The 12,500-nt window shown below is 41.7% G+C and overlaps 1 protein-coding gene across 2 annotated transcripts in view; it reads left to right on the top strand.

Annotated features, from left to right (window-relative positions):
• cers4b (ceramide synthase 4b) overlaps positions 1 to 12,500 on the top strand; it is a 23,352-nt gene that overhangs the window by 6,109 nt on the left and 4,743 nt on the right. For both annotated transcript variants that reach the window (XM_026205472.1, XM_026205473.1), the window contains 5 exons: positions 364 to 482; positions 1,505 to 1,562; positions 1,893 to 1,943; positions 2,983 to 3,075; positions 3,568 to 3,696. In XM_026205472.1, the coding sequence (XP_026061257.1) occupies positions 364 to 482; positions 1,505 to 1,562; positions 1,893 to 1,943; positions 2,983 to 3,075; positions 3,568 to 3,696 (450 nt within the window). The remainder of the gene's footprint in view (positions 1 to 363; positions 483 to 1,504; positions 1,563 to 1,892; positions 1,944 to 2,982; positions 3,076 to 3,567; positions 3,697 to 12,500) is intronic.

A 12,500-nucleotide genomic window follows, 5' to 3' on the forward strand; every position in this document is an offset into this window, starting at 1 on the left:
TTTAAAAAATAATTTAAATGAGAAAAACATATAGCAAAATTGCTAAAACAAACTAAAATTTAAATGAAAACTTAAATAAAAATACACTGAAATATATTAAAATAATAAAAAGGAGACATGCATTTAACAAAAATGTTTAAATGAACTAAAATTCAAATGAAAACTGAAATTAAAGTAAATGAAAGCTAAAATATATAAAAAAGAGAAATGCATATAAAAAATAATCCGTTTATTTTGCTTCACATGCTTATATGCATGAGTTATAATCTGTGCAGATGCTGTGAATAGACCTATTGTATTTAACCAGGAATATTGTTGTTGATTGTGAATTAATAGCTCACGTCTCTGCATTAATCCATCTAGAGTGAGATCTCCAGCCTGGTTTACCAGTGCAACCTGACTCACAGACAAGTGCAGAGCTGGTTTCGTCATCGCAGAAACCTGGACAGACCCAGCAACAGTAAGAAGTTCTGCGAGGCCAGGTAAGTTCATCTCACACATTTACTTTTAATAATATCACGATCATAGTTCAACAGAGAACTGATCACATGGCCTGCAGCTCACTGTATCTGCTGAATGAAATACAATACTTTGTGCTGAGCACGTCACACTTTCACTCAAAATGTGATGCAGTTTGTTGCATTTTAAGGTCAAGAAGTCTCATATTCTCCTTAATCGGCAGAAAAACATCACAAACATGATTCCTGTCTGAATCTGAGCCACATCACAACTCTCTGTTCAGTTCTCAGCCCGTTGAAATGTGCATGACATTATTCTGTGCCTAATCATGATTTCAAGGTCAGAATTATGGACCGTGATGGAGAAAATGCAGACATGGGCCTGATGTGTTTTGCTGCATCCAAACAGAAAATGACTGATTTTGTGAAAAAAATCAATGCTAAATGCAAATTGTGTAAATTGCATCAAATGCATATTAAATGCAGATTGTAAGTTAAATAATGTACTTTAAATACTTTTGACATTGACTGCTTTTTTATTTTGATAAGTGTATTGTACATATATATATGTATACTGTGTGTGTGTGTGTGTGTGTGTTATAAAACTTTATAAAAGTCAGTCGTCCATCATGAAGGAGTTTTTATTGATATTTTTATATATTAAACAAAATTTAAAAAGTCAATAAATCAGATCACTTCACTGTCAGCAAATACATACATCAATAGTCTCAAGTAATACTTTTAATCAATTACCATTTAAATATCCTTTAATTTATTTGTAGTTCACTTAAATAGTCCAGCTCTGAGAAATTTATTTATTTATTTATTTATAATATCCATATAGTATTTCATGTAGTCTCTCAATAATAAATATGGAAGTGTGAAATGGAATTATAAAATAACTTAACCTCATTATTTTGACATTTGACTGATTTTATTACTTTGTCATGTGCATGAAAGCTGATGCATATATATATAATAAATGGTATTTCAAGATTCAGAGCTGTGTAATAAAAGTTTTAACTTCATATCTTTTGTGTCCTCAGCTGGAGGTTTGTGTTCTACCTGCTTGCTTTCACCGCGGGATTGGTGTCTTTAATTAGCGTGAGTCCACATTAGAAGTTTTATTCCCTTGTGAACCCGTGTGTGTCTTGGGGTGGTGTGTTTTGAGTCGTCTCCTAATGAGTGTTCCCTAGTTAAAGTCTGGTTTACTCGGAAGCATTAAATACTTTGGAGCAGCACTGAAGGACGAGCGTGAGCTTTGAGCTTTGAGCTTTGAATGCACGTGGTTCTAATGTTTTTCTGAAACACATCACAAACCCTCGGGACTCGGTGTGCTTTTCACGGTTTGACTGACTCTTTTGTTGTCAGACGCTTGAAGGACGTGGTTTAGTTGTCTGTGTTTGATTTGAATGGTGTTTGTGTTCCTCACAGACGTCCTGGTTCTGGGATCAGACAGAGTGCTGGAGAGGATTTCCTCAACAGGTCGATATATTTCTCCATATGCAAAATCAGATTACATTCTTATGTTTTGTTATATTTTATGAAATAAATGAATATCTTAATTCGGTAGCGATGCATTAAATTGGTCAAAAGTGACAGTAAAGACATTCGTAATGTTAGAAAAAAATCCTATTTCTAATAAATGCTGTTCTTTTGAACTTTATATTCATCTGTGAATCCTGAAAAGCTAAATATATCAAGGTTTTCTAAGGTAAAATATTGAGCAGCACAACTGTTATCAATCAGAAATGTTTCTTGAATCATTATTCTGATTTCTGAAGATCATGTGACACTGGAGACTGGAGGAATGATGCTGAAAATACAGCGGAGCATCACAGAAATAAATTACAGCTTAAAAAATAGTCACATTGAAGAATTATATTTTAAATTGTAATAATATTTTAACATTTTTTTACAGTATTTTTGATTAAATAAGTGCATCCCTCGTGAACAGAAGAGACTCTTTCAAAATATTTGTACAGAAACATATATTAGACTCATACTGTAGGTTTGTGCCTATATATGAGTCATATTTGATCAATATCAGAAAAATCTACCCGTAATATCAAGGGAAATTCAAACATTTGTTTTTTAAATGGATGCTAGTTTTGACAACATATTTACAATTGCAGTAAAAAGTTGAATTTATATTTCTCATCATTTTAAAAAGGGTTCTGATTTTGATGACGTTGAATTTATTAATGAGTTAATTTTTGTGATTTCCTTGTGTGTTTGTTCAAATTTATTTGTTTATTATTATTATTATTAATATTTGTATTTTTCTTAATTTTTATTTCAGTTTTAATCATTTTACTACATAAACCTAAGTACATTTAGCTTGGCAACTAGCTAAAAGTATTTTTATTATCGTTATATAAATATATTTTTTCAGTTGTTTTTGAATATTTGAGTTTATTGTATTTCAAGCAATGAAAAAAGCTTTTTAGTAACCTGTAATAGCCCTGCTTAGAGCGTTGCTGTGAGCCCTGTCTTCACTCAGGTCCTGTGTTTGTGTCTCCAGCCGGTTCAGGACGCTCATTACTGGTATTACATGCTGGAGCTGGGCTTCTACTGCTCTCTGCTGCTCTCTGTGTCTGTGGACGTCAAGAGAAAAGTAAGATGTCCCACAGGGGAGTTATTTGTTTTCTGAAGGTTTTATAATGACCTGGTGCTACTCAAAACCCTTTGTGTGTCACCTGCTCAGAGTTTCTCTTTCTAAACGAATGTCCTGCTCAGTTATTCACTTTACTAAATTGGAGAACTAAAAATATCCACAACTGAGTCAGTTTTGTATTCTCTGGTCACTGAGTCTTTTAGAGGAAACGTTTCCATCTGATCTCACTGCTGTGTTAAAGAGAATGTCATCCCTCATCTTTCATACTCTGACAGTGATAAATATGGGATTGTACGTGTGGGATCTCAGAAAAATCGACCTGTAATATCAAAGAAAGTGACAGCATTTCTATGTGGATGCTGCTTTTAATTACAGGTTTGGAGAAATGTAGCATTGCATCAGTGTCTCAGCAATGGATGCTCTGCAGTGAATGGGTGCCGTCAGACTGAGAGTGTGATAAAAACATCACTTCTTTTATTAATTCTGCTTTAGGATTTCAAAGAACAGATCGTCCATCACTTCGCCACTATCTTCCTGCTGGGTTTCTCGTACTGCTCTAACTACATTCGGATCGGGACCCTGGTGATGCTGGTCCACGACTCGTCTGACTTCCTGCTGGAGGTACACTGATCTCGACCGCTGAGTCACGCATTCACGCTCACAAACAATGAGTCTAACACATCTGATGATCTCACTCCTGTTCCTGCTCTTCATTCACAGTAACCTCTACACTTTGTTTTGGCTTCATGACGTTTTGTGCTTTAGAGTCATTTGGATTTTTAAGTTTTCACATGCACAACTTCAACTTACAGTTTTTTTCAGTCGCTAACAAGCATTTGTCCAAGCAGTTGTCACATTTTCAAAACTCTAAACACAATTAGCACAGCATCTATCTATTGTGGCCATACCATTCACACATTTCATGTCGTTTTCACACAATATGGAGTCATTGAACACATTTCCACAATGCTTACATTTTCTGAACAGACAAGCTATACCTCCCAACAAAATTATGGATCGTTTTTGTAGTATTTACAAATGTTAACACACAACATCCCACAATAGCAAAAACAATGTTCCAAACCTTAGATACAGTATAAAAACCTCTGCTTCTGCATTGATATCAGTTCAAAAACAATATATCTTAGCTGATTTATGTTGTGTAAATTGGGCCAACCACAGCTGATTCCAATCTGGCTTAGACTCAATGTCAGGGGTTATTTTTTTCTATTACATTGACACTTATACAATAAAAGGAGGACTTTGAAGAGTGATGTTTTTGGAAACAGAAACAGAAAAAGACAAACACTGTAATGTATGGACGAGGAAGAGTAAGAGCAAGTGGCCCAGTGAGAGAAGCAGGATCATTGAAAGATGCAGTGAGAGGAGCAGGAGCAATGAGAGATGCAGTGAGAGGAGCAGGAGCAGTGAGAGGAGCAGTGAGAGATGCAGTGAGAGGAGCAGGAGCAGTGAGAGATGCAGTGAGAGGAGCAGGAGCAGTGAGAGGAGCAGTGAGAGATGCAGTGAGAGGAGCAGGAGCAATGAGAGATGCAGTGAGAGGAGCAGGAGCAGTGAGAGATGCAGTGAGAGGAGCAGGAGCAGTGAGAGATGCAGTGAGAGGAGCAGGAGCAGTGAGAGATGCAGTGAGAGGAGCAGGAGCAGTGAGAGGAGCAGTGAGAGATGCAGTGAGAGGAGCAGGAGCAATGAGAGATGCAGTGAGAGGAGCAGGAGCAGTGAGAGATGCAGTGAGAGGAGCAGGAGCAATGAGAGATGCAGTGAGAGGAGCAGGAGCAGTGAGAGATGCAGTGGGAGGAGCACGAGCAGTGAGAGGAGCAGGAGCAGTGAGAGATGCAGTGAGAGGAGCAGGAGCAGTGAGAGATGCAGTGAGAGGAGCAGGAGCAGTGAGAGATGCAGTGAGAGGAGCAGGAGCAGTGAGAGGAGCAGTGAGAGATGCAGTGAGAGGAGCAGGAGCAGTGAGAGGAGCAGTGAGAGATGCAGTGAGAGGAGCAGGAGCAATGAGAGATGCATGTGAATTGCATGTTTTGCATGCAAATACCTGTAAAACTGAGACTGAAAAGTCTATGCAGTTTTTGTAATGTCAACAATAGCCAGTATTTTGAAACCTGGTGTACTTTGATTGACTGCATGTAACTTGTGAGGTGAAAACAAGTGTTATTCTTTGACAGAATAATTTAATTTTGAGTCAGATTTCCAGTGTTTTGGTAAAGTTGGTGTGTGCAGAGAAAGATGTGTTCTATTTTGAAATGAAGATTTAGTATATATTTAACAAAATGTGTTTTTGAGAAGAAAATTATCCATTTGGCCAATTGTGTTTTGTAGGTGTTAGTCTGTGTTAAGAGTTTAGAAAAAGTATCTGAAGTATGGTTCACGAGTTCACATCTACGTATATTAATACCGTAAGTTTATGCGTATTTGGCGTGCTGTCCGGGTGGAGGGCTCCGAGCTCGGGATGTGGCCCGAACCCAGAGTACTCCCCCCGGTTGTGGTAAGAGTAGATGGATCTATAAGTGAGGAGAAATGGGGTGGAGGAGGGATGCTGAAAACGGTCAATGAACAGAGATAGGTTCTGCTGTCATTTATACCTTGTCATGAGTTGATTACTGATTGGTCTCCACTTGTGTTAATCAGGTTAATGAACTGCGACTGTTCCTCCCGAACTTTGTTATAAAACAGCATTTCACGAGTTCACATCTACGTATATTAATACCGTAAGTTTATGCGTATTTGGCGTGCTGTCCGGGTGGAGGGCTCCGAGCTCGGGATGTGGCCCGAACCCAGAGTACTCCCCCAAAAACAAGAGAGCAAAAGGACAGCCGCCGGACTACGAACCCCCCAAAACGCAGAGATTTGGCGGGCTGACGTTTTTAGAAGTATGGTCGTTGACCAGGAGATCTCGCAATGCCTCTGGCAGAAGTAGAGGAGCAGGCAGGTCCTGTTGGTTAATAGTTGAGGAAGAAGCGGTTACGATGTCGGGAAGACAAGCTCCACCGTCTGCCTGCGAGGTGTAATGATATATTGACTAGATGCGTAATGTGTCCTCTGGGAGGCTGAGGCTCGCTGGACAGATAGAGGAAACAAATTATATTCCTGCGTCCACTGGGAGACTGAGGCTCGCTGGACGGGTAGAGGAAATGAATAGGTATTTACTGCGTCCGCTGAGAGACTAGCGCTCGCTGGACAGACATGGGACACCAATAGATATTTCTGTGTCCGCTGGGAGACTAGTGCTCGCTGGACAGGCAGGGGAAACTAATAGATATTACTGCATCCGCTGGGAGACTGAGGCTCGCTGGACAGATATGGGAGACGAATTATGTCCCTGCGTCCGCTGGAAGACTGGGCTTGCTGGACGAAGAACAGGAAGAGATGGATGCATACTGCGTCCGCTGAGAGACTAGTGCTCGCTGGACAGGCAGAGGAAAAATAGGTATTTACGGTGTCCGCTGGGAGACTGATAGCCTGACTACGACAGACTTCCTACTTCCGCTCAATTTTATAACGCTTCTGTACTCAGTCTGATACAGCGTCAGAGCTTTCGGTTTGCCACCGGTCTGGAAACAGCCGGGCCAATCAACGAGCAGAGGGCGGGCTGAGAGCCGTGACGTAGATGCTAAGCACAGAGTTTTAAATTGTAGGTTAGAGAAATCGAAAACTGAAACGACCGCGGAAATGGGAAACGAGACACGGGATGCAATTCGCTTTGTTATGGAGAACATTCAACTCTTTTTCAAACTGAAGCCAGAACAAGAAGAGTGTTTAACAACAGATTTACAGTGGAAGTTCAATCATAGATTTGAGTTCGATGCATGATGTCTGTGCTTCGATGCGGCTGTACAGGCGCATGACATACGTCATAACTAAACGTATCTGATTGGCTTACGGGTAACCAATGATTTTAAACTTCAGACAAGTGCCCCCTAGCGAGAGAGAAAACACTTCTCTATTATGCCATTGCAGACTCTGCTACTTCACTTTGCTTCGTAGACAGAGTCTGGTATTACCAGGCTAGGAGACTGAGGCCCACTGGACAAACAGAGGAAAAATAGATGTTATTGAGTCCGCTGTGAGACTAGTGCTCGCGGACTGATAGAGACATAGGTATTTTCTGCGTCCGCTGGGAGACTGAGGCTAGCTGGACAGACAGAGGAAAGAAAAATAATAGTGAAAATAGATATTTACTGCGTCCGCTGAGAGATTTGTGCTCGCTGGACGGACAGTGGAAACAAATAAATATTTACTGCGTCCGCTGAGAGACTGGTGCTCGCTGGACGGACAGTGGAAACGGATAAATATTTACTGCGTCCGCTGAGAGACTGGTGCTCGCTGGACGGACAGTGGAAACGGATCAATATTTACTGCGTCCGCTGAGAGACTGGTGCTCGCTGGACGGACAGTGGAAACAAATAAATATTTGCTGCGTCCGCTGAGAGACTGGAGCTCGCTGGACGGACAGTGGAAACGGATCAATATTTACTGCGTCCGCTGAGAGACTGGTGCTCGCTGGACGGACAGTGGAAACAAATAAATATTTGCTGCGTCCGCTGAGAGACTGGTGCTCGCTGGACGGACAGTGGAAACGGATAAATATGTACTGCGTCCGCTGAGAGACTGGAGCTCGCTGGACGGACAGTGGAAACGGATCAATATTTACTGCGTCCGCTGAGAGACTGGTGCTCGCTGGACGGACAGTGGAAACAAATAAATATTTGCTGCGTCCGCTGAGAGACTGGTGCTCGCTGGACGGACAGTGGAAACGGATAAATATGTACTGCGTCCGCTGAGAGACTGGTGCTCGCTGGACGGACAGTGGAAACAAACAAATATTTACTGCGTCCGCTGAGAGACTGGTGCTCGCTGGACGGACAGTGCAAACGAATAAATATTTACTGCGTCCGCTGAGAGACTGGTGCTCGCTGGACGGGCAGTGGAAACGACTAAATATTTGCTGCGTCCGCTGAGAGACTGGTGCTCGCTGGACGGACAGTGCAAACGAATAAATATTTACTGCGTCCGCTGAGAGACTGGTGCTCGCTGGACGGGCAGTGGAAACGACTAAATATTTGCTGCGTCCGCTGAGAGACTGGTGCTCGCTGGACGGACAGTGGAAACGAATAAATATTTACTGCGTCCGCTGAGAGACTGGTGCTCGCTGGACGGGCAGTGGAAACGAATAAATATTTGCTGCGTCCGCTGAGAGACTGGTGCTCGCTGGACGGGCAGTGGAAACCAATAAATATTTGCTGCGTCCGCTGAGAGACTGTTGCTCGCTGGACGGACAGTGGAAACGAATAAATATTTGCTGCGTCCGCTGAGAGACTGGTGCTCGCTGGACGGGCAGTGGAAACGAATAAATATTTGCTGCGTCCGCTGAGAGACTGGTGCTCGCTGGACGGGCAGTGGAAACGAATAAATATTTGCTGCGTCCGCTGAGAGACTGGTGCTCGCTGGACGGGCAGTGGAGACGAATAAATATTTGCTGCGTCCGCTGAGAGACTGGTGCTCGCTGGACGGGCAGTGGAGACGAATAAATATTTGCTGCGTCCGCTGAGAGACTGGTGCTCGCTGGACGGGCAGTGGAAACGAATGAATATTTACTGCGTCCGCTGAGAGACTGGTGCTCGCTGGACGGACAGTGGAAACGGATAAATATTGACTGCGTCCGCTGAGAGACTGGTGCTCGCTGGACGGGCAGTGGAAACGAATAAATATTTACTGCGTCTGGTGACAAACTTGTGCTCGCTGGACATGCGGGGGAAAACAGAGCAGATAATATATGTATAATATATATATTTATTTTATTTATTATTTTTTTTTTTTTTATTTATTTTTTTTTTTTTTCAGCGCGTCCGCACCGCATCGAGTTGAAAATATCTCAACTTTTCAGAATGCCGCAGCGCAAGAATATCAGACCTGAACCAGGAAGTTGGTCACCAGATCACAGGTTAACCAGTTAAACTGCATGGAGACACCGGAGAGCGCCTAGATGTTTTCTCTGAGGTGCTCGCTCATCGCAGTTGTGCTGCCGTGGTACACCATATCGGTTTTGCAAAGGGAACAAAGAGCCATTTTATTTGTCCTCTGTTTAAAGTATTCTCATACTTTTAATAACAGTGGTCTCGGTTTGTGAAGAAAGTTGCATTCTATTATTCGCAGTATGCCATTATGCGAGATGTAAACAGTGTGACGCGTTCACGCATTTCACACGCGTCAATGTATTTTGTAGTCGACGTAAACGATGATGTCGACGCGTCGTTGCAGCACTAATTAGTGGTGGAAATTATGATTCTTTCTAGAGATTCGTTCATTTTCAGTTCATTCACCAAAATGATTCATTCAGATTCGTCCAGTGATGATTTCTTCGTTTTACGCAAAATGTGCCACCAGGCGGAAAAAAAAAAAAAGAGTGTATTATGTCTTAAGTCAACGAACGCGTTCACTTGTTACAAAAGCTGATCTGGCTTATTAAAATGTGTGTGTAATCGCATTCAATATATAAAGTCTAATTGAGTTGTTCAGATGAACAAAGCACAAGGTTTCTTGCCTAATTAGCATTTTAATTGTTTGGTCAAACAGTTTGTATATTATAAATTCACATCCATAAATCGGGGATTAAACCTTTCTTTTACGGTCTATGGATTAAACGTGGAGTTGCTAAATATCAAAACGAGCGTATGTGCACAGTACTGTACCTATAACTGCGCTTTGCATTTTCGAGATTGACATGCTAAGTAGCAGACTAACCCGGTTTACTCTAATTTCGTTCACGAACAAGGTAAGCTATGTGCCAGTTCATTTTCATTCACGAACGACATGTATCCGTTCATTCAGTTCGTTCACGAATGACATGTGTGCCAGTTCAGTAATTTCACTCACGAACGATAAGATCTCTAGATCTAGTTCAGACTCATATGAAACTCGTTCATTGAAGGGCGTATTCGTTACTACATTCAACGAATCACATACTCTGTCACCTCATACTCGAAGGCTATCGGCTCGAGGTTGAGTAAGTCTTTGACAGGATGAAATGGTTGTTACCCGGTTCACTGAGCTGCGCATGCGCTGCTTATAGCGCCGCGCTGCTATGGAGGGAGAAACTTCATTGAACGAGAAATATGAGTCAGTGGATAACATGAGCGATTCGTTCACCTAAAAGATTCGTTCAGCTAAAAGATTTGTTCAAAAGAACGATTCGTTCATGGACGACACGTCACTAGTCCTAATGGATACATTTGGAACACTGGTTTCACGTTGTAGTATAGACTGTGGAAACAGAGGCTTCTGAAAACTATGAATGTCATTATACAATGAATATCATTATGTCTGTAAAACATACCAAGACATGATTATGGCAATAACATTAATTGCAGTTATGTGCTATTCACTTCCAAGCAATTCTAAAGATATTTACTTGCATGCTTTTCATATTACAGTCCTAGAAAGACAACAGAATTTTACTCACACTGCTGTCCTGCGGCAAAACGAGGGTAGTGATCACGCCAGTAGATGGTGAAATATGCCCCTAAATAAATTGGTCCTGCCAGAATAATTGAATGAAACTTGTCTGTAAAACCTCAGTGAGGTTTAAACGTGCACGGTAAGGCAGGTAATATCTTTGGACATTTCCGTGTGGATGATGACTACGTCATAGCCTCATTTAACAACTTTAAGCCTCCTTTCCACAGCACACGGCATTTGGAAACGATTGTCGCATACTGGTCGTGCAGCAACTGTTACCTTGACGTGTTCAACATGGTAAAATTAATAATCAGTGTTGGGCAGTAGCGTCGCTACAAGCAGCGAAGCTAGTTTGACTACATTTCTCAGTAGCTTGGTCGTAGCTTCGCTACTTTCTGAATCGAATAGCTTTTCAGTAGCGAAGCTACTTTTACCAAGTAGTGCGGTAGCTTCCACACAAGCTACATTTCGCAAGCATTTCTGAAGCTCAAACTCAAATCGGGAAATACAACTGCTAATATCGCTGATCCTGGATCAGTAGTGACGCTCTTGTTCGCGTTTAAGGTGGATAGCAACCAATCATCTTTATGATGCATTACCGCCACCTTCTGCTCCGGATGGTACCACTCCTTGGCCAGTCACGCAAAAAATTATTTGATGAAATTATGGCATAGGATGAGGTCGGAGAACAGTTAATCCCGAGGAGTGAGTCGCCGTGGCCGTACCTCGACAAGTACATGACACTGACCGAGATAACAGAGAGAAAATATGTTTTCAGATGCTGCTTGTAAAAATTAACAGGGTCCCCCTTACGATTATTGTGATATATTGTAATATATTATTTTCCTTTTTATTTCTAATATTTATAATTTAAATACATTTAATAATAGTTAACAAGATATAGGTAATTCTGACCTCGCACCGATAGATCTGATTAGGATACATCACATCCGGTCGGGCGTTCGCCCACGGTCTAATCGTGGAAGTGTAAATATTTGTACGCATCCGAGACTCAATTTGGATCTGAAATTCCACATGCGTATGTGATCGAATCTCCACGCGGCTCCCGCACTACTTTCTAGCCGAAAACCTGTATTTAGCGTCTTCACCTGAAAATGTATTAATTTATGATGCACGGTCTGTGCCGCTAGAGGAGGCGGCCTCAAACTGCGCCTCGGCCGGAAAAGCCGCGGTGAAGGGCTGAGCCGCGGCGGGAAGTGAGAGAGGCCTGCTGCTGCTGCAGTAGGAACTGAGGAGCGGGCTGGTTGGGTGCCTGCTGGAGCTGCGATTCCAGCGCTCAAAGAGAGCCCGGTCTTGATCGGATCGAGCGTGGTGTCGAGCGAGGTAAGCTCGGCTTGCACGGTCTATTGGCCACGACGTGTGGCTTGGCGAGAAGAGCAACTGTCGCGATGACGTTTGATGGTGCCAACTGCCGTGTTTAATGATCATGGGTGTCAGAAAAAGTAGCATTTCTGAAAAAATCCCCGGTATGGATCTCCTTGCTGGAAGGAAAATCGGGTCTGTGATGAGAAGACAGACAGCGCGAACCGGGATGCTGAAAACGGTCAATGAACAGAGATAGGTTCTGCTGTCATTTATACCTTGTCATGAGTTGATTACTGATTGGTCTCCACTTGTGTTAATCAGGTTAATGAACTGCGACTGTTCCTCCCGAACTTTGTTATAAAACAGCATTTAAGCACTTGTTAGCGATTGAAAAAAACTGTAAATGATGTATTTCGGTTTATTTTACTTTTATATGTGAATTTTCTGTTTAATTGTAATTAAAGTTTTAGTATTTTGTTGTGTGCTTTTGTGAATTTTTTTTGTTAGAATTTATATATATATATTTTTTTTTACGTATTTCAACTATTAATTCAGTTATTGTAGTTGTTGAGGAAACTTTTTTTCATTTTAGTTTTACAACTTAACATTTAGAATTTCACCTT

This window comes from Carassius auratus, chromosome 27, assembly GCF_003368295.1.
Source record: "Carassius auratus strain Wakin chromosome 27, ASM336829v1, whole genome shotgun sequence".
NCBI classification, from domain to species: domain Eukaryota; kingdom Metazoa; phylum Chordata; class Actinopteri; order Cypriniformes; family Cyprinidae; genus Carassius; species Carassius auratus.